At 45.0% G+C, this 20,673-nt stretch overlaps 2 protein-coding genes across 2 annotated transcripts in view; one reads left to right on the forward strand and one right to left on the reverse strand.

The window, feature by feature from the left end:
• Positions 1–201, reverse strand: part of TECPR2 (tectonin beta-propeller repeat containing 2) — a 110,363-nt gene extending 110,162 nt beyond the window's left edge. Inside the window, exon 1 of the mRNA XM_073610554.1 lies at positions 4–201. The gene's annotated coding sequence lies outside the window, so the exon portion shown is untranslated. The remainder of the gene's footprint in view (positions 1–3) is intronic.
• Positions 155–20,450, forward strand: CINP (cyclin dependent kinase 2 interacting protein). The gene is made up of 5 exons (XM_073610556.1): positions 155–290; positions 6,697–6,865; positions 12,810–12,921; positions 16,150–16,279; positions 17,895–20,450. The coding sequence occupies exons 1-5, from the start codon at positions 284–286 to the stop codon at positions 18,095–18,097; spliced, it is 621 nt and encodes a 206-aa protein (XP_073466657.1). The 5' UTR covers positions 155–283; the 3' UTR covers positions 18,098–20,450.
• Positions 20,451–20,673: the final 223 nt, after the last annotated feature.

Raw genomic sequence — 20,673 nt, forward strand, 5'->3', positions numbered from 1 at the left:
CACCCGCTCCGTCAGCGGCTCCTCAGGTGGGGACCCTCCGCCCTTCTCCCTCAGCCCGCCTCTCACAGATCGCAGTCCCTCTGACACAGCTAAAAAAAAATACAACCCCCACCACCTCCACACAACCAAAAGACACAGCAACGCCGACCAATCCGGGGCTCTGCCCTGACGTCACCGCACTTCCTGTCCCCGTACGGAAGGCGGAAGCGCTGTTTGTTTGTGGAGGGTCACGTGGGCGGCCCGCGCCTTACTGACAGAGGAGTTCCGCGCTCAGGCCGCTGTCATGGAGAGTAAGTGACCGGGGAGACGTGTATAGGGAAGGGGGCAGTGGCGGCTGGTGCTCAACATTTTTTGGGGGGGCGCAAAAAATTTTGAAAAAAAAATCATCAATTGCAGCCACTGTGCCCATCGAACGCTGCCACTGTGCCCATCGAACGCTGCCACTGTGCCCATCAAACGCTGCCACTGTGCCCATCAAACACTGCCAATGTGCCCATCAAAAGCTGCCACTGTGCCCATCGAACGCTGCCACTGTGCCCATCAAACGCTGCCACTGTGCCCATTAAATTCTGCCACTATGCCCATCAAACGCCGCCAGTGTGCCCTCAATTGCAGCCACTCTGCCCATCCAACGTTGCCACTTTGCCCATCAAACACCGCCAGTGTGCCCATTAAATGCTTCCAGTGTGACCCTCGCCCGCTCACCTTACCCTGTCTTGGTGGGGCAGCGAGTGATGGCTACGAGCTGGGTCTTCCAATGCGTCTCCTGCCATCCTCATCTCCCATCCTCTCCTCCTGCTGGGCGTCCAATAGCGACGCCTGTCGTTTCAGCCAATCAGGTGACCGGTAACAGATCCGAGCACCTGATTGGCGGTTTAGTGTTAGGAAAGCTCTAACACAGCTGAGTGACCTGTGAGTGCCCAGCATGGCGCTCGCAGGTCACCTTTTTTGACGCCTATTAGAGCCTAGGGCTCTAATTAAGTGCTTCAAACCCACCCCCCCCACCCCCCGTAATTCAGGCGCCCGAAAAGGGGCCGGGCGCCTGAATAGGGGGTGGCAGCGGCGGCCATAGATAGATTCATGCAATGCACAAATCTATCTATTGGTGATAGAAGGGGTGGCAGGAGAGAGGGGGAGGCGTCCGTGCGCCCTTATGGACGCACCGATCCTGGAAGGGGTTCGAGGTTTCTATGGCTGGCGGTGCTCTGTGGACTTCTATAGAAGAGATGGGTGCTACAGGCAGAACATGGATTTCTATTCATTTTACTAGGAGAATTAAAGCCCAACTCCAACCCAAAGATTTCCATTTTTACAAAATTTCTAACAATCTTTTAGTTGCTGTCTGTGACAACCCTCCTTTTTACATCCTGGTGTCACAGCAACAGGAAGTAAGAGAAAACCCCCCGTGGTCATGGAGATTATTAAGAGCGGTGTTCTATCAGAAAGCCACTACCCGGCCTACTGCGCATGCACGATGCGCAGCTGAAGTGACGTTGCCTCGCGGCCATCTTGGTACACCCGCACTTGTCCACAGTAAGCTTGGCGTTAGAAGTGGGCAAAGCAGACATCCTTATACACCCACTGGAGTCTTGCTTTTCACAGTTATTTTTAACAGTAGCCTCAGCTTATATAGTGAAATGCAGTATTTAGAAGTCCTAAACACTGTTTTGATGTTTATTTTTAAAAGTAGCGGTGTTCGGTCACATCAGCAAACCTGTGAGATCAGTGGGCTTGCCGCTGCTTTTAAAATTCAACATCAAAACAGTGTTTAGGACTTCTAAATACTGCATTTCACTATATAAGCTGAGTTTACTGTTAAAAATAACTGAAAAGCAAGACTCCGGTGGGTGTATAAGGATGTCCGCTTTGCTGACTTCTAACTCTAGGCTTACTGCGGATGAGTGCGGGTGTACCAAGATGGCCGCGAGGCAACGTCACTTCAGCTGCGCATCGCGCATGCGCAGTAGGCCGGGTAGCGGCTATCTGATAGAACACCAGAGTTCTGTGAAAATAGCCAATTCATCAGGATCTCCAAGGCCGTCACTTCGGGTTGCTATAAATCATCATTAATTGGGAATTTGCGATGAATTGCCATTTTGACACAACATCGGTGTTCTATCGAGAAATGCCTCCAGTCGAAAAAAAAAAAAAAAGCCCCCCGATGGGTCTGCGCATGCGCAGTTCCAAACGTCACTCCAGCAGATATGCTAAACGGACATTTTAGACGTTGGTTACCATCTGTCAAGTTAAATCGTTCAGGAGGTTGTATAAACGTCCCGTGTACATGAAGCCTTATGCTCTGTACACACGATCGGACATTCCGACAACAAAATCCATGGATTTTTTCCGACGGATGTTGGCTCAAACTTGTCTTGCATACACACGGTCACACAAAGTTGTCGGAAAATCCGATCGTTCTGAACGCGGTGACGTAAAACACGTACGTCTGGACTATAAACGGGGCAGTGGCCAATAGCTTTCATCTCTTAATTTATTCTGAGCATGCGTGGCACTTTGTGCGTCGGAATTGTGTACACACGATCGGAATTTCCGACAGCGGTTTTTGTTGTCGGAAAATTTTATAGCCTGCTCTCAAACTTTGTGTGTCGGAGATTCCGCTGGAAAATGTGTGATGGAGCCCACACACGGTCGGAATTTCCGACAACAAGGTCCTATCACACATTTTCCGTCGGAAAATCCGACCGTGTGTACGGGGCATTAGTGTGTTTGGCTGAAGCCATTTATTATCAATCAACTGTGTTTTTACTCTTTTTAAAATCATATTGGCAACAGAAACTACCCAAATGACCCTGATCAAAAGTTTACATACCCCAGTTCCTAATACCGTGTATTGCCCCCTTTAACATCAATGACAGCTTGAAGTCTTGTGGATGAGGCACTTTATCTTCTCAGATGGTAAAGCTGCCCATTCCTCTTGGCAAAAAGCCTCCAGTTCCTGTAAATTCTTGGGCTGTCTTGCATGAACTGCACATTTGAGATCTTCCCAGAGTGTCTCAATGATATTGAGGTCAGGAGACTGAGATGGCCACTCCAGAACCTTCACTTTATTCTGCTGTAGCCAATGACAGGTGGACTTGGCCTTGTGTTTTGGATCATTGTCATGTTGGAATGTCCAAGTACATCCCATGCGCAGCTTCCTGGCTGATGAATGCAAATGTTCCTCCAGTATTTTTTGATAACATACTGCATTCATCTTGCCATCAATTTTGACCAAATTTCCTGTGCCTTTGTAGCTCACACATCCCCAAAACATCAGGGATCCACCTCCGTGTTTCACAGTAGGAATGGTGTACCTTTCATCATAGGCCTTGTTGACTCTCCAACTGTAACGTTTATGGTTGTGGCCAAAAAGCTCAATTTTGGTCTCATCACTCCAAATGACTTTGTTCCAGAAGGTTTGAGGCTTGTCTCTGTGCTGTTTGGCGTATTGTAAGCGGGATACTTTGGCATTTGCATAGTAATGGCTTTCTTCTGGGGACTCGACCATGCAGCCCATCTTTCTTCAAGTGCCTCCTTATTGTACATCTTGAAACAGCCACACCACATCTTTTCAGAGAGTCCTGTATTTCCCCTGAAGTTATTTGTGGGTTTTTCTTTGCATCCCGAACAATTTTCCTGGCAGTTGTGGATGAAATTCTACTTGGTCTACCTGACCGTGGTTTGGTTTCAACAGAACCCCTCATTTTCCACTTCTTGATTAGAGTTTGAACACTGCTGATTGGCAAGCGTGCTTCTGGTTCCGCGGTAATTTGATTGGCCAAACAATCAGCAGTAAGGGCAAAAATACTTAAATTAAGTCGGCAACTCTAGCTTCCTGAAGACGCATAATTGGATGCGAAACACATAGAGGCTTTTGGGTAACGCCGACATCACTTCCTGTCCCAACCCGCACCATACCAAGGCTTGGAGTGCACGTCGGCATCTATAGACGGAACGGCGCTTAACAAACCCTAAGAGTATTGCTGGAAAGACCCAGTGCCGGTCTAAAGGCATCATACTTGTGAGTGCAAAATTCTTATACTATTTTTATTGATGAAATACATTTTATACATGTTGCGCAATGATGGCCGTTTGATTTTTATGAGATCCTGAGATCACCTAATGTGGAGATGTATGGAGTGATTACTGGCATATCGTTTGGAAACCCTTAGTTATAGTCTCACGAGTGGAGTGGTTAATCCAGGCATAAACCAAGGCGCTTTTTTCATTTGTTTTTGGTGAGTGTTCATTCTAGAAGGTGGTGGTGTAGAATTCACGGATTGGTGGAGATTTCTTCAATTATAGATGCAGATCTGTGCATGTGGGATCTGGATACCCATTTTCTGAAGAGATACACTGGGGTTTTTCTTTGTATAAGGCTACTTTCACACTGTGGGATGTTGGGGGCGTCGGCGGTAAAGCGCCGCCATTTTTAGAGGCGCATTACTGTCGTTTTTGCGGCCCTTTTTGGACACTAGCGGAGCTTTTAACCCGCTGCTAATGGCCGAAAAAGGGTTAAATGCACTAGCAAGGCGCCGCTTTGCCAGCACTTCGGCGGAGCTGCCCATTGTTTTCAATGGGCAGGGGCGCTGTAGGAGCGGTGTATACACCGCTCCTACAGCGCCTCAAAGATGCGGCTTGCAGGACTTTTTTTTGTGTCCTGCCAGCGCACCGCTCCAGTGTGGAAGCACTCGGGCTTTCACATTGGAGTGAGAGGAGAAGCTCTTTACAGGCGCTATGCAGGCGCTATTTTAGGCTGAGACATGAACAAAGTCGGATTCGGCTTTGATCGGGTTTCTGATGTAAAATCCCAGAAGCGACATCACTTCCTGTGTACACAGATGCCAATGGCGTTGATTTAAAAAAAAAAATGACAGTATTCAGAATCGCTGATTTTGGCGATCTGAATACTTTTAAGTGCAAAGGACCCCACATCCCTCCATAAAGAGTCCCTGTCACTGCCTAATACTGTCATAAGGGATGTTTACATTCTTTGTGACAGTAATAAAATGGATCAGAATTTTTTTTTTAAAGAGACAATGTAAAAAAAAAATACATAAAAAAAATGGGAAACAATTTTTTTTTTTTTTTTAAAGCATCCGCCGTGTGCTCGCGCAGCAAAGAAAACGCATACGTAAGTTGCTCCCGCCAATGTAAACGATGTATAAATAACACATGTGAGGTATCGCCACGATCGTCAGAGTGAGAGCAATAGTTCTAGCAAAAGACCTCCTCTGTAACTCTAACCTGGTAACCGGTAATTTTTTTTTAAAGCTTTGTCTGTGGAGGTTTTTAGGTACCGTAGTTTGTCACCATTTCACGATTGTGCGCAATTTCAAAGCATGACATGTTAGGTTTCTATTTACTTGGTGTTGCATCATCTTTCACATAATACAAAAAAAATTGGGCTAACTTTACTGTTTACTTTTTAAAATTCGTGAAAGTGTCTTTTTTTTCCCCAAAAATTGCATTTGAAAGACCGCTGCACAAATACTGTGTGACGAAAAAAAATTTGCAACAATCGCCATTTTATTCACTAGTGTGTGTATATATATATATATATATATATATATATATATATATATATATAATGTTTGGGAGTTCTAAGTACTTTTCTAGCAAAAAATACGGATTTTAACTTAACTTGTAAGCAACAAATGTCAGAAATAGGCTTAGGCATAAAAGGGTTAAACTGAGTCAGAGCAGAATATTATTGATTGTTTTGCATCGATCTGCAGCAGTGAGATACTTATGAATAGGATCATATTTTGATTGATGAGATTACGTGGTGGAAACAGAGATGTGATCGATGATTTCCAATTGTAAGTTACGATCATATGTTAACCATTGAGAAAAATGTCCCATTGTTGCAATTAAGAGGACTGGTTTCCTACTGTTGGTGTCAGTGAAAGGAATGGCTCCTCCTTGTTGGTGTCGGTGGATGGAATGGTGCCTCCTTGTTGGTGTCGGTGGATGGAATGGTGCCTCCTTGTTGGTGTCCGTGGATGGAATGGTGCCTCCTTGTTGGTGTCCGTGGATGGAATGGTGCCTCCTTGTTGGTGTCCGTGGATGGAATGGTGCCTCCTTGTTGGTGTCCGTGGATGGAATGGTGCCTCCTTGTTGGTGTCCGTGGATGCAATGGTGCCTCCTTGGTGTTGGTGGATGGAATGGTGCCTCCTTGTTGGTGTCAGTGGAAGAAATGGTGCCTCCTTGTTGGTGTCGGTGGATGGAATGGTGCCTCCTTGTTGGTGTCAGTGGAAGAAATGGTGCCTCCTTGTTGGTGTCAGTGGAAGGAATAGCGCCTCCTTGTTTGGTGTCAGTGGAAGAAATGGTGCCTCCTTGTTGGTGTCAGTGGAAGGAATGGTGCCTCCTTGTTGGTGTCAGTGGGAGGAATGGTGCCTCCTTGTTGGTGTCAGTGGGAGGAATGGTGCCTCCTTGTTGGTGTCAGTGGGAGGAATGGTGCCTCCTTGTTGGTGTCAGTGGGAGGAATGGTGCCTCCTTGTTGGTGTCAGTGGGAGGAATGGTGCCTCCTTGTTGGTGTCATTGGAAGAAATGGCGCCTCCTTGTTGGTGTCAGTGGGAGGAATAGTGTTCTGAGGGCCGGATAAAGGCAAGCAAAGGGCTGCAGTTTGGAGACCACTGGTTTAGCTGGTTGATCGTTAGCCAGTAACCTTCTTTATATTTCTCTTCTCTGCAGGTAAAAGCCCCGGCTGTGTCACACCTAAGAAGCCGGTTTTAACAGGCAGCGCTAGGAAGGTCAAAGACAATGCCGCAGACTGGCACAACTTGATGCTGAAGTGGGAGAACCTTAATGACAGCGCATTTGGTGCGGCAAGCAAGATCGTCAATTTAAGAATAAGCAACCTGTAAGTCCCGTGAGCACGTTCAGGCTACGTTCACCTAAAGTGATAATAAATCTTCACATATACCCAGTGAAGTGACTGGCCTCAGGTGATACACAGAAATGAAACAAATCCTCCTATTTATCTGGGGCCTCTCTCCTCTACAGCCGTTCAAAGTCCAGAATTGATACAGCTTGTCTGAGCTTTCAGAAAGCAGGGGGTGGGGAGCTGATGTCATACACTTTGCCAATGCTTAGTGAGTGGAGTTCTGAGAGCTGATTGGATGGAAGTGACAAACCCCTCCCCCCAACCCTTTACACAGGAACAGAGCTGAGGCTGTCAGTCACAGGCTGTGTGCTGGAGGTCCCTCCCTGTCACCATTTTTCTCTTGGTGTCACCAAAACTATTCATGCTGATAGCAGAGGAAGGAAGCAGCAGACAGGAATGACACTTAGTGATCTGGATTGAGACAAATACACACTATAGAGGGATATGCTTTATTCATATTTCATGTCTGAGGTTTACAAATATGTTGTGTACACCCATGTAAGGGCCATGTTTGCCTGCATGGGATGCACAGGTGTTCCATGCTTCTGCATGCAGGCAGTCCCATTCATGTAAATTGGGACACATGGGACTGCCTGCTCCATGCAACCAGTATGGCGCTGAGTCTTCCCTGTAGGCACTTTGGGGTTGATTTACTAAAGCCAAATAGGCTGTGCACTTTGCAAAGTACAACTGCACCAGAATTTGGTAAATGAAGTAAAGCTCCACATTGCAAAGAATACCCAATCACGTGTAAGGAAAGTAAAAAATAAACATAATTTTTGCTTGCACATAATTGGATGATGGAAGTCAGCAGAGCTTCTGCTCATTTACTAAGCTCTGGAGCAACTGCACTTCCACGGGTGGAAACAGTCAGTGTTGATGGAAGAACGGCTTCGCTATTGTGTTCCGTTAGCGGGGAGCCTTCCCTATCAGTAGAGCACAATGGGGTTGATTTACTAAAACTGGAGAGTGCAAAATCTGGTGCAGCTCTGCATGGGAGCCAATCAGCTTCTAACTTCAGCTTGTTCAATTAAAGGAGTTGTAAAGGCAGAAGGTGTTTTTTTTTTTTTTTATGCATTAAGATAAAAAGCCTTCTGTGTGCAGCAGCCCCCCTAGTACTTACCTGAGCCCCTCTCTGTCCAGCGATGTTCACAAATCCCTCGGCTGTCCGGGACTCTCCCTCCAAATGGGCTGAGACACAGCAGCGGCGCCATTGGCTCCCGCGGCTGTCAATCAAAGTCAGTTAGCCAATCAGGGTAGAGAGGGGGCAGGGCCGAATGGCAGCTCCATGTCTGAATAACCACACGGAACTGCAGCTCGGCTTGGGTGCCCCCATAGCAAGCTGCTTGCTGTGGGGGCACGCGACAGGAGGGAGGGGCCAGGAGCAGCAAAGAGGCACCCAAGAAGAGGAGGATCGGGGCTGCTCTGTGCATTACACAGAGGAGGTGAGTAAAACATGTTTGTTATTTAAAAAAAAAACAAGACATAACAATCACTTTAATACCGGGCACTTTTGACCCTTCCTGCCCAGGACAATTTTCATTTTGAATGACAATTGCGCAATTTTTATTGTTTTTTTCCCACAAATAGAGCTTTCTTTTGGTGGTATTTAATCACCACTGGGGTTTTTTTTTTTTTGCCAAACTAAAAAGTTAAAAAAAAAAAAAAGTTTTTCTTTGTTTCAGTTAAAAAAATTAGTTTTCTCCTTCACTGATGGGCACTGATAAGTTGGCACTGATGAGAAGGCACTGATAGGCGGCACTGATATGCAGCACTGATGGGCACCAATAGGCGGCCCTGATGGGCACTGATAGGTGGCACTGATGGGCAGCACTGATGATGAGGTACTGATAGGTGTTACTGCTGGGTAGTGATTGGCACTGTGCTGGGCACCGATATGGGCACTGACATCCGTTTCTGATGGGGCACTAACTGGCAGCTGATGGGCACTTATTGGCAGCTGTGGTGGCATATCTGATGGGGCAGTGCTAATAATCAATGTGCTGATTATCAGCACAGACCCCCCTGATCGGCTCTCCCTGTCGGGGCGAACGGAGGAATGCTGTTTACCGGCATTTCCTGGTTCACGCGATGATCAGCTGTGATTGGTCCCAGCTGATCACATGGTAAGGAGCCTCCGTCAGAGGCTCCATACCACGATCGGAGATGCAGTGCTTCAGACTGACACACAGCACCTTCGATCGCTGCACGCCCCTGAAGGCACGCGCCGGCATGTTATCCTGCTGGACGTCATATGACGCCCAGTCAGGATAACAGAACCACTTCCTGGCCGTCATTCTGCTATAGGCCGGGCGGGAAGTGGTTAAGCTTTGGCAAAAAAAAAATGGAAGCGGATTGGTTTCTATGTAGAACTGAACCAGATTTTGCGCTCTCCAGTTTTAGTAAGTCAACCGAAATGATCACTGACTGCTGGCTGCTATAGCCGCTGGTAGCGATCACTTAAAAAAAAAAAAAACAACAGGCTGGTTGTATTAAAGTCAATCATCAGATGGATGGGAATTCGAATTTAGATCCATCTATGGCCAGCCTTATTCTAGGAATTAAAAGCGGACCCTGGGTGATCCACGAACAAAGATGGTGGTGGCTATTTGGGGAGAAAAGAAAATTTGAATTTTTTTTGAGAGAGTACTGCAATATATTTTTGAGGTGATAGGTACCTGGAAATGTTATGCTTATACTTACATACTTAACTGTATAACTAAAGGCAAAACATTTTTTTTCTAGTTTGGATAGAGTGGAGAGGGATTAGAACACCTGTCAGTTTTTATTTCTGTCTGTGTCTCCGGTTAGGCCCCTTTCACACTTATGCGACTTGTCCTGCGACTTGGGACTGCAAAGTACTCCATGATTTTCAATGAGTACCGCTCATATCTGTGTGACTTCAAAGTAGTCCCTGCACTATTTTGGTCCTCAAGATTACAGGGCATTGCTTCAAGTCACGGCAAAATCGCTTTGGGCAAAAATTGCATGACTTTCAGGTCACACAAGTGTGAAAGGGACCTTAGGGAGGTTCACCTTCTCTATTTGTCCTATTTACCATTATCATTGAAAGTAAAAGAAAATCCAAAAATTTTGAGTTGTCCCCAGAAAAGTAATAGAGGAGAAATCTTCCAAGGGGGACACTAGTTCTGGTGACCTGGGGGGGATCCCCAAGGAATTCCATAAATTTGCCGGGATTTCCTCTCACCTGTTTGGCTATGGGACAGGAAGTGAAGGGAAATCTCTGCAATGGCACACAGATGGCGAAAAGAAAATCCAACAGGGGTTATAACCCTCCCTTACTGGATTGCTAACTGTCACATTTGCTTGTTTCCTCAACTAAACTGTCAAATCTTCAAATAACTGGTGTTATAATTGATCACATGGGCAGCACCATGGCAGCTGCATATCAAACAGAAGCAGCTTCCTTGGCTGTAAAGGATAGGAGGGTTTAATTCCACTTTAAGTCTGTCAGCAGATCGGCCTCTACAGACTCAGCAGTGCCTAAAATGGAGAGCAACTGAGCATGTGCAGAGCAGAGTGAGACAGTGTATTACTGGATTTTAACCACTTACGGACCGCCGGCCATCATTATACGGCAGGAATTTGAAGAGGAATATCGTTGTTATGGCAGTAGCTAGCTGCCTTAACCCCAGTATCCTCTTCTTCAGCGGGCAGTCTGCTTTCAGATAAAAGTGGTCTCAGCGGCGGATTCGCCTCAAGATCACTTTTATCGGCGATGGGAGAGGGGCCCCTCCCTCCACGCTCTGGTGCCCTCCGCCGCCTACTGGAGCCCCCGGCAGCAGCGGAGGCGATCAGATCCTGTGTCCTCTGTGGCATGGAGCTGAGTGAGGGATAGATGGCCCCCACCCCCGGCTCCATACCAATGCAGGGCGGAAGTAACGTCAAAACATCACTTCCACCCATAACGCTTAAAGCAACCTTTTTTTTTTTTTTTTTTTTTTTTTTTGCATTTTAGTGTAAATATGAGAACTGAGGTCTTTTTGATCTTCTATTTAAGAGGACCTGTCATGCTTTTTTCTATTACAAGGGATGTTTACATTTCTTGTAATAGGAATAAAAGTGACATTTTTTTTAAAAAAGAACAGTGTAAAAATAAAAGGTAAAGTAAATTAAAAAAAAAAAAAATTAAACGTGCCCCGTCCCGCCGAGCTTTCGTGCAAAAACGAACGCATATAAAAGCGGTGTTCAAACCTACAGGCATGATCACAGTATTGATCTTTTCAGCCGGCAATTCCCTATCTGGCAGAAGTGATCTGAGTGGCTAATTAGCCACTTGATCACTTATGCAGGTGGAGGAAGGGGGTCCCACCCCCCTCCCACCGCTGCCTCCTCTCCCGGGCTCTCCTGTCCCATCACGGAGGGGTCTAAAAGACCCCAAATCTCTCCATAAAAAGGACCAGTCATGTCCCATGCTATCATAAGAGATGTTGTTCATCCCTTGTGATAGCAATAAAGTTATTACAAAAAATATATATATTTTTGTAAAAAATAAATAATACATTTTAAAGCGCCCCTCGTCCCACCGTGCTTATGCACAAATTCAAACGCATATGTTACTCCCACACGCATATGTAAGCAGTGATCGTACCACACATGTGAGGTATTGTTGTGATCGTCAGAGCGATTGCAATAATTCTAGCACCAGATCTCATGTGCAGCTCTAAACTGGTGACCTGTAAAGGCCTTTAAAGCGTTACCTATGGGGAATATTAAGCACAGTAGTTTGCCGTCATTCCACGAGCAGACACAATTTTAAAGCGTGACATGTTGGGTATCTATTTACTCGGCGTAACATCATCTTTCACATCATACAAAAAAATTGGGCTAACTTTAGTGTTTTTTTTTTTTTTTTTATTAATTCATGAAAGTGTTTTTCTTCCAAAAACTTCCAAGTTGCGTTTGAAAAAACGCTGCGCAAATACCGTGTGACATAAAAAATTGCAACACCCACCATTTTAATCCCTAGGGTCTCTGCTAAAAAATATATACATATAATGTTTGGGAGTTCGAAGTAATTTTCTAGCAAAAAAAAAAAGTAGATTTTTACACGTAGGAGCGAGGTGTCAGAAATGGCCCGGATGGCAAGTGGTTAAAAGTGATCAAGACATTTATTTTTTTAAGTCAACAGTGAAAAAAAAATTAAATAAATTAATAAAAGAAAAAAAAAGGAGAAAAGTAAAGTCCCCCCCCAAGCTTTTGCCTTTGCATGCAAACAGCAATCGTCCACACATGTTCAGTATCACTGCGAACATAAGAACATGGGCAGTAATTCTAGCACTAGACCTCCTCTGTACATCTAAACTGGTAACCTGTAAAGGCTTTTAAAGCCTCACTTATGGATAGTAAAATTGACATCGCTTGTCACCATTGCACGAGCGTTCACAATTTTAAAGTGTGACATGTTCGGTATCTATTTACTCAGCGTAACATCATCTTTTATATTATACAAAAAAAATAGCTTTATGTCTTGTGTTTTTTTGCATTAAAACTCAAAAAAGTGTATTTTTTTTAACCTCTGTGCAAATACCGTGTGACATAAAAAATTGCAATACCCACCATTTTATTCTCTACTGCCTCTGCTTAAAAAAAAAAAAAATCGAATGTTTGCGGGTTCTAAGTAATATTCTAGAGAAAAAAAATACTGATTGTTACACGTAAACAAACAGTTCCAGAAAAGGCCTGGTCCGGAAGTGGAAGCGGGCTTATCTGCATGTACATCAGTATAGCCGTGTTTAAGTTTTAAATCAGATTCTGGAAGCACAGAATTCTATTTTTACCAAACGTAGCTATATTGAATGGCCCTGAACACAGCTAATCATAGTCATATCATTGAGAAATAATTAACTGCATTTATGTGTGTCGTGCATGAATCTCCATTAATCCTTTTTTCTTACAGATCGTATGAGAAGATGTTAGTAGACGATATTTTACCTGGTAATGAGAATGCTCAGGATAAAGAGGAGCTAGAAAGGAAGTGCTCAGAACTGGTGGAGATATTGGAAAGCATGGTACGTATGTACTTCAACATCCATTCATAAAATGTACATCGTTGTCACCATTGCACGAGCGTGCACAATTTTAAAGTGTGACATGTTCGGTATCTATTTACTCAGCGTAACATCATCTTTTATATTTTATTTAAAAAAATCATTTTTGGATTCATGTGAAAGGGGTTGGCTCACTCTAATCAGTAAACATGGGTACATATAGAGCAGGGATATGAAATTAGCGGACCTCCAGGAGTTGCAGAACTACAAGTCCCATGAGGCATAGCAAGACTCTCACAGCCACAAGCATGACACCCAGAGGCAGAGGCATGATGGGACTTGTAGTTTTGCAAAAGCTGGAGGTCCTCTAATTGCATATCCCTGATATAGAGGAAAATCAGAAGAATCTGGACAGCTGCACTCCAAAAAGTCATCTGTCTTTGTTGAACATGTAAAAGCACCATCATACAGCATTGAAGATATTGTGGGGATAGACTGCAAATTGACACATTTTGCTCTTCCAATAGTGCCTATTCATGAATAAGCACTACCGAAAGCGTGAAACGCATCGATTTTCCCTCTATCCCCACTCAATGCTGTATGATGGTTCTTTTATAAGTTTAAAGTGATTGTAAACCTTTGTTTGTTTTTTTTGTTTTTTTTTTTAACAAACCTATCATACTTGCCTTCACTGTGCAGTTCGTTTTGCACAGTGTGGCCCCGAACCTTATTTCTGGGGTCCCCCGGCGGCGCTCACGGCTCCTCCTCGCATCGGTAAACCCCCTGGCAGAAGCGCTCTCCCTGGGGGTTACCATGCGGGCGCGCTCCCGAGTCCGGCATTTGCGTGCATAGACACAGAATGCTGGACTCGGCCCCGCCCCCCGGCGCCCGTGTCATTGGATTTGATTGACAGCAGCGGGAGTCAATGGCTGCGCTGCTATCAATCTATCCAATCAAGAGCTGAGAACTCTGGGCAGAGAAGGTAAGAGTGTCACCGCTGAGGGAACGAACAAGCTCAGGTGAGTAGAACGGGGGGGGGGCTGGGGCCGGTCACTGTCAGAAGTTTTTTCACCTTAATGCATTAAGGTGAAAAAACATGAGGGTTTTCACCCCCTTTAACCACTTGAAGACAAGGCCTTTTCTGGCACTTTTTGTTTACAAGTTTAAATCAGTATTTTTTGCTAGAAAATGACTTATACAAACATAATATATATATATTTTTTAGCAGAGACCCCAGGGAATAAAATGGCGATCGTTGCAATTTTTTATGTCATGCGGTATTTGTGCAGCGTTTTTTCAAACGCAATTATTTTGGAAAAAATAAATTTTTAAATAGTTAAATAGATTAAATAGATACCCAACAAACAACAACAAATAGATACCCAACATGTAATGCTTTAAAACTGTGCACGCTCGGAACTTAAAAATCTCCATAGGCGACACTCTAAACGCCTTTACAGGTTACTGGTTTAGGGTTACACAGAAGGTCTAGCACTAGAATTATTGCTCTCGCTCTAACGATCGCAGTGATGTCTCACATGTGTGGTGCGAACACCATTTACATGTGCATGCTCGACTTACATATGCATTCGCTTCTATGCGCGAGCAAGGAGGGATTGGGGGTGATTTTTTTTTGTTTTCTTATTTATTTTATTTTTTATTTTTACAATGTCCCTTTAATTATTTTTTTTAATCACTTTTGATCCTATTACAAGGAATGTAAACATCCAAACATGTAAACATTGTAATACAGCTGTTCTGTGAAGCCCTCAGAGGTTTATTAGAGAACCTTAGTGAACAAACAGCATCATGAAGGCCAAGGAACACACCAGATAGGTCAGGGATAAAGTTGTGGAGAAGTTTAAAGCAGGGTTAGGTTATAACAAAGTATCCCAAGCTTTGAACATCTCACGGAGCACTGTTCAATCCATCATCCGAAAATGGAAAGAGTAAGGCACAATTGCAAACCTACCAAGACATGGCCGTCCACCTAAACTGACCGGCCGGGCAAGGAGAACATTCATAAGAGAAGCAGCCAAGAGGCCCATGGTAACTCTGGAGGAGCTGCAGAGATCCACAGCTCAGGTGGGAGAAGGACAACTATTAGTCATGCTCTCCACAAATCTGCCCTTTATGGAAGAGGGGCAAGAAGAAAGACATTGTTGAAAGAAAGCCATAAGAAGTCCTGTTTGCAGTTTGCGAGGAGCCATGTAGAGGACACAGCAAACATGTGGAAGAAGGTGCTCTGGTCAGATGAGACCAAAAATTAACTTTTTGGCCTAAAAGCAAAACACTATGTGTGGCGGAAATCTAACACTGCACATCACCCTGAACATACCATCCCCACCGTGAAACATGTTGGTGGCAGCTTAATGTTGTGGGGATGCTTTTCTTCAGTAGGGACAGGGAAGCTGGCCAGAGTTGATGGGAAAATGGATGGAGCCAAATACAGGGCAATCTTAGAAGAAAACCTGTTAGAGTCTGCAAAAGACTTGAGACTGGGGCAGAGGTTCACCTTCCAGCAGGACAACAACCCTAAACATACAGCCAGAGCTACAATGGAATGGTTTAAAGCAGGGATATGCAATTAGCGGACCTGCAGCTGTTGCAGAACTACAAGTCCCATGAAGCATAGAAAAATTCTGACAGCCACAAACATGACACCCAGAGGCAGAGGCATGATGGGACTTGTAGTTTTGCAACAGCTGGAGGTCCGCTAATTGCATATCTCTGGTTTAGAGCAAAGCATATTCATGTGTTAGAATGGCCCAGTCAAAGTCCAGACCTAAATCCAATTGAGAATCTGTGGCAAGAATAGAAAATTGCTGTTCACAGACACTCTCCATCCTATCTGACAGAGCTTGAGTTATTTTCCAAAGAAGAATGAGCAAAGATGTCCCTCTCTAGATGTACAAAGCTGGTAGAGACATCCCCAAAAAGACTTGCAGCTGTAATTGCAGTGAAAGGAGGTTCTATAAAGTATTGAATACAAATGCACAACACACTTTTCACATATTTATTTGTAAAAAAAATTTGAAAACCATTTATCATTTTCCTTCCACTTCACAGTTATGTGTCACTTTGTGTTGGTCTATCACATAAAATCCCAATAAAATACATTTACGTTTCTGGTTGCAACATGACAAAATGTGGAAAATTTCAAGGGGTATGAATACTTTTTCAAGGCACTGTAGCTGACATTTTTATCTCAATGCTTCCAAATAATTTATATTAGTTTTGAACCCTCAGGAACAAATACAAATGAAGATGGAAAAACTGACGTCGACATTTAAAGGAGTGTGCGATCTGGAGGCTTTTCAGTGCCGTGGTGAAACACCTTGTCCTGTACTATTCCATACCTGGCCTACTTCACTTTTCTGTGAGCAGTTCATAGTTTGTATTTCTGATTACATGATTTTCTCATTTCTTCTGTATGTCTGTCAGTGTTTTCAGCATCGGGTAATAACAGGCATAGTGTTTGGATGGATGACTCTTAAAAGTGGTACTTTTAAATGTTTCCCCTACACTCCGACGTGGCAATCTAAATGCTAACCTTCAGCCCTGGTTTACATTGATGCGATTTGGCATGTCAAAGCGGTGGCATTTGCCGGCAATGGCAGCATCCAAATCGGCGCCGCACCGATTCCCAAAAGTAGTTCCTGTACTACTTTTGGCGATTTGGGGGTGCGATTCCCATTGACATCTGCACAGATGTCTCTGAAATCACCCCCGAAGTCGGGACTGACATGCAGGAATGAAATTGTGTGAGTTCAACTGAACTCGCACAATTTCATTCCCGCAGTCAGTGTGAACCAAGGCTCAACCCCACTTCTGAGTTTTTCTTCACTATACAGCCATGTATGGTGCTGCACAACCTTTGTATGAAATAAAAAAATTAAAAAAAAAAGGCCTGGTTGCATCCAACTCCTGCTGCTTGCCCCTCACTTCAAGGTACACCATATAATGCAGGGATATGCAATTAGCGGACCTCCAGCTGTTGCAAAACTACAAGTCCCATCATGCCTCTGCCTCTGGGTGTGATGCTTGTGGCTGTCAGGGTCTTGCTATGCCTCACGGGACTTGTAGTTCTGCAGCAGCTGGAGGTCCGCTAATTGCATATCCCTGATATAATGAGTGGACATTGTTAGTCCACCCGCTGGTAACCAACAACATGGTCGCCTCCAAGGCGGCGACAACTTTTTTTTTTCCACCATACTCTGTGTTCTATCCAAACAAGTAACTTGTCGTGTACCGTAGTGTATGCGCTTCCAGTGTTGTGTGAAAACAGCCAGCTCATCGAAATCTCCAATCATTGCTACTGGAGTGACCGGAAGTGACGTGGTTGGAGATTTTGGCGAGTTGGAGTTTTCGGCAGAACACCGGCCCGCTCCCTCCACAGCCCAGCACTCCAGTGAGCATGGAGGTGGCAGAGCAGAGAGCTGGTTAAAAAAAAAAAAGTCACCAGCTCTCTGCTCAGGGAGCCCTGAGAACCAAGCGATCTGCAGTGTTTGATCGCTCAGTTGTCAGTGTTAGAGTCGGCAGGGGACAGATGCTGCATCCACCTAGGTAAGTATGATTCTGGGGGAAAAAACGAAAACCCCATATTTCTTTTTTAAATGACAGGATACTCATTTGGTATGAAAAATAAACAGTATCCTATCTTGTGAAAGTGATAGTTGCCTGGCGATTTCTGGCTTCAGTACTTTCTGATTCACTGACCAGAACAAGCATGTAGCCAGTAAAGTCAGGACTCCTGACTTGCATTCTTGTTCTATGTCATCAATTAATTCAAAGATCATTGGATCATCACGGCAGGAATTGAACATTGGCAGGTGCATTAACCCCCCCCCCCCAGATAAGAACTGTAGAAGTAGATCTATTCAATGTAACAACAGGAATTGTTTGGCGGAATTAGGTAGAATTGTTTAAGGCCATATCTCACTAGCAGTCCTGTCACTGTTATCATTGTAAGCTAATCTATTTTTATTTTTCAGATGAAACCTCGCAGAAAATGTCAGAGATGTACAAGAAGGAAATGGCACTTAAGCGCACAATTGTCAGTGAAATAGCGCACACTCCGGACCAGGACCTGCTCATGGTGTATCTGTCTTGTTGGCTGTATCAACCATATGTAGACAACAGTATCAAAGTCCTGCTGGAAAGCATGCTAATGGAAACGGGCCACAGGACCATTTAACACTGTCCAAGGAGAATTCAAATTTGCTGAAAACTGTTAAAAGAGGAACTCCAGGCCTCAGCAGCTACAAGTACTGTAGCTGCTGACTTTTAATATTAGGGCACTTACCTGTCTAGGAATCCAGTGGTGTCCTCACCCGAGCCGATTTTTCAATCAGCTATTGGGTACTGGTGCCGCCATCTTGACTAAGATAGATCGGCAGTGAAGCCTTGCGGCTGCACATCTGGTTTTCTACTGTGCTTTGTAAATGGGCCGGCTGCTGGGGAAGGGGGGCAAATTGAGCCGGGAGTGGGAGCAGGTAACCCCCCCTCCCCAAAAGGTGCCAAATGTGGCAACGGAGAGGGAGGAGGCAGACAGATGGTGCTTCCCCTTTTTGAGTGGAGCTCCGCTTTAAGTAAACTGTATGGCCAACAGAAAAATCTGAGGATACTTTATTTTGATATCAAATAAACATGGACATCAATATAATTTCCCCCTCTGTGGTTATAACACCCTCCGCTCTCCTGGGAAGACTTCCTACAAGATTTTGGATTGTCTATGGGAATTCGTGGCCATTTGTGAAGTCGGGTACAGATGGTGAATGGGAAGACCAGGCTCAAAATTGATGTCCCAATTTATCGCAACGATGTTCAGTAGGGTTGAGGTCATGGCTCTGTGCAGGCTAAGTTCACCTTTTAACAAAAAAAATAATAAAATATGTACATTTACTATTTTTTGTTTTTAGGAGCCTGAAAAGGATTGCACCAGTGATCAGATCGTGGGTGCCATGCAGGTCTTTTGCAGACTGTCTGTGTAAGCTGTCTGCCCGTACATCATATGGGCAGGCTGTTTTACACTGACAGTTATGCCGCGTACACACGAGCGGACTTTACGGCAGACTTTGCCCGGCGGACGGGATTTCCTCGGACAATTCGATCGTGTGTGGGCTCCAGCGGACTTTGTTTTCTCAAAAGTTGGACGGACTTAGATTTGAAACATGTTTTAAATCCATCCGTCAAACTCGAGTCCGGTCAAAAAGTCCGCTCGTCTGTATGCTAGTTTGACGGACAAAAAGCCACACTAGGGCAGCTATTGGCTACTGGCTATGAACTTCCTTGTTTTAGTCCGGTCGTACGTCATCACGTAAGAATCCGTCGGACTTTGGTTGATCGTGTGTAGGCAAGTCCGTTCATTCGGAAAGTCCGTCATAAAGTCCGTCGGGCAAAGTCTGCCGTAAAGTCTGCTCGTGTGTACGCGGCATAAGAATCAAACTACCACAGCGCTCAATAGCACCGTTGAGAATTATAAGTCGACAGCCGCACAGGATGTCGGTAGTTGTAGTCTATTCATTCACAGAACACTGATGAATGACAGTGACGGGCAGGCGGAGCCCCACACAGCTGCGTTTTTCCCTTTATATTGTGGCAGTGAGCAGGGGGAGAAGATCCCCCACTCACCACCAAAACATGGGATCAGGGGTGTGCAGGGGCCAGAACATTTATAGCATGTTACACCCTGAATATGGGTGTAACAGGTTACAAAAGGTGAACTTATCCTTTAAAGCGGAGTTCCAATTAAAAAAAAATAAAAGTCAGCAGCTACAACTACTGCAGCTGCTGACTTTTAATAATCGGACACTTACCCGTCCCAGGGTCCAGCGATGTAGGGGAACGAAGCCCCGCTCCTCTCCCCGGCATTGTCACTGTGGGCGCCCGGCTGTGGCCTCACAGCTGGGCACGCACTGTGCATACGCGAGCGTTGCTGCAACTGGCCAGGCAATCATCTGGGACCTGTGACATGTCCCAGATGATTGCCGAGAGGTGATCTTCCTTTTAGCGCCCCGGGAGGAAGTGGAGGTGGAACCCTCTAAAAAGGGTCCCCTCACAAAAAAAAATTACATGCCAAATGTGGCATGTCAGGGGGTCACCTTTCCTTAAAGCAGAAGTTCCTTTTTTGGGTGGAACTCCGCTTTAAGTTCCTTGATTCTAAACCATGTCTTTATGGTGCTGGATTTATCCACAGGGAATCAGCCATGCTGGAACAGAAGGGGGTCTTCCCAAACTTATGGCAAGGTTGGAAGAGCACAATTCCACCAGCACTAATTTCTTTTGAGGCTGGTTTGACACCGAGGGATGGAGCAGCTCTCGGCAGGAGTCCGGTGCATCCCCATTCACCGTTTCACCCCAAATTTTTGTCTGGAAACAGACCAAAAGACGCACAGGACTCCTGAGAAAACCCGCATCCAATTCACAACAGTGTGAACCCAGCCTTATGCCGCATACACACGAGCGGACTTTGACGGACTAGGTCCAGCGGACCAGACTCCGTCAGACAATTCGACCGTGTGTGGGCTCCAGTGGACTTTTTTTTTTTTTACAAAAGTCCGACGGACCTAGAGATAAAACAGGTTTCAAATCTTTCTGACGGACTCGAGTCCGGTCGAAAAGTCCGCTCGTCTGTGTGCTAGTCCGACGGACAAAAACCGACGCTAGGGCAGCTATTGGCTACTGGCTATCAACTTCTTTATTTTAGTCCGGTGTACGTCATCACTTACGAATCTGTCGGACTTTGGTTGATCGTGTGTAGGCAAGTCCGTT

Source organism: Aquarana catesbeiana, linkage group LG13 (genome assembly GCF_042186555.1).
Source record: "Aquarana catesbeiana isolate 2022-GZ linkage group LG13, ASM4218655v1, whole genome shotgun sequence".
Taxonomy (NCBI): Eukaryota; Metazoa; Chordata; class Amphibia; order Anura; family Ranidae; genus Aquarana; species Aquarana catesbeiana.

Excerpts from the sequence above, each read along its gene's own strand:
- CINP (XM_073610556.1), top strand. Across the intron at positions 6,866-12,809 it reads AATTTAAGAATAAGCAACCT|ATCGTATGAGAAGATGTTAG; the intron begins GTAAGTCCCGTG and ends TTTTTCTTACAG. Across the intron at positions 16,280-17,894 it reads CTGGCCTACTTCACTTTTCT|ATGAAACCTCGCAGAAAATG; the intron begins GTGAGCAGTTCA and ends TTTATTTTTCAG.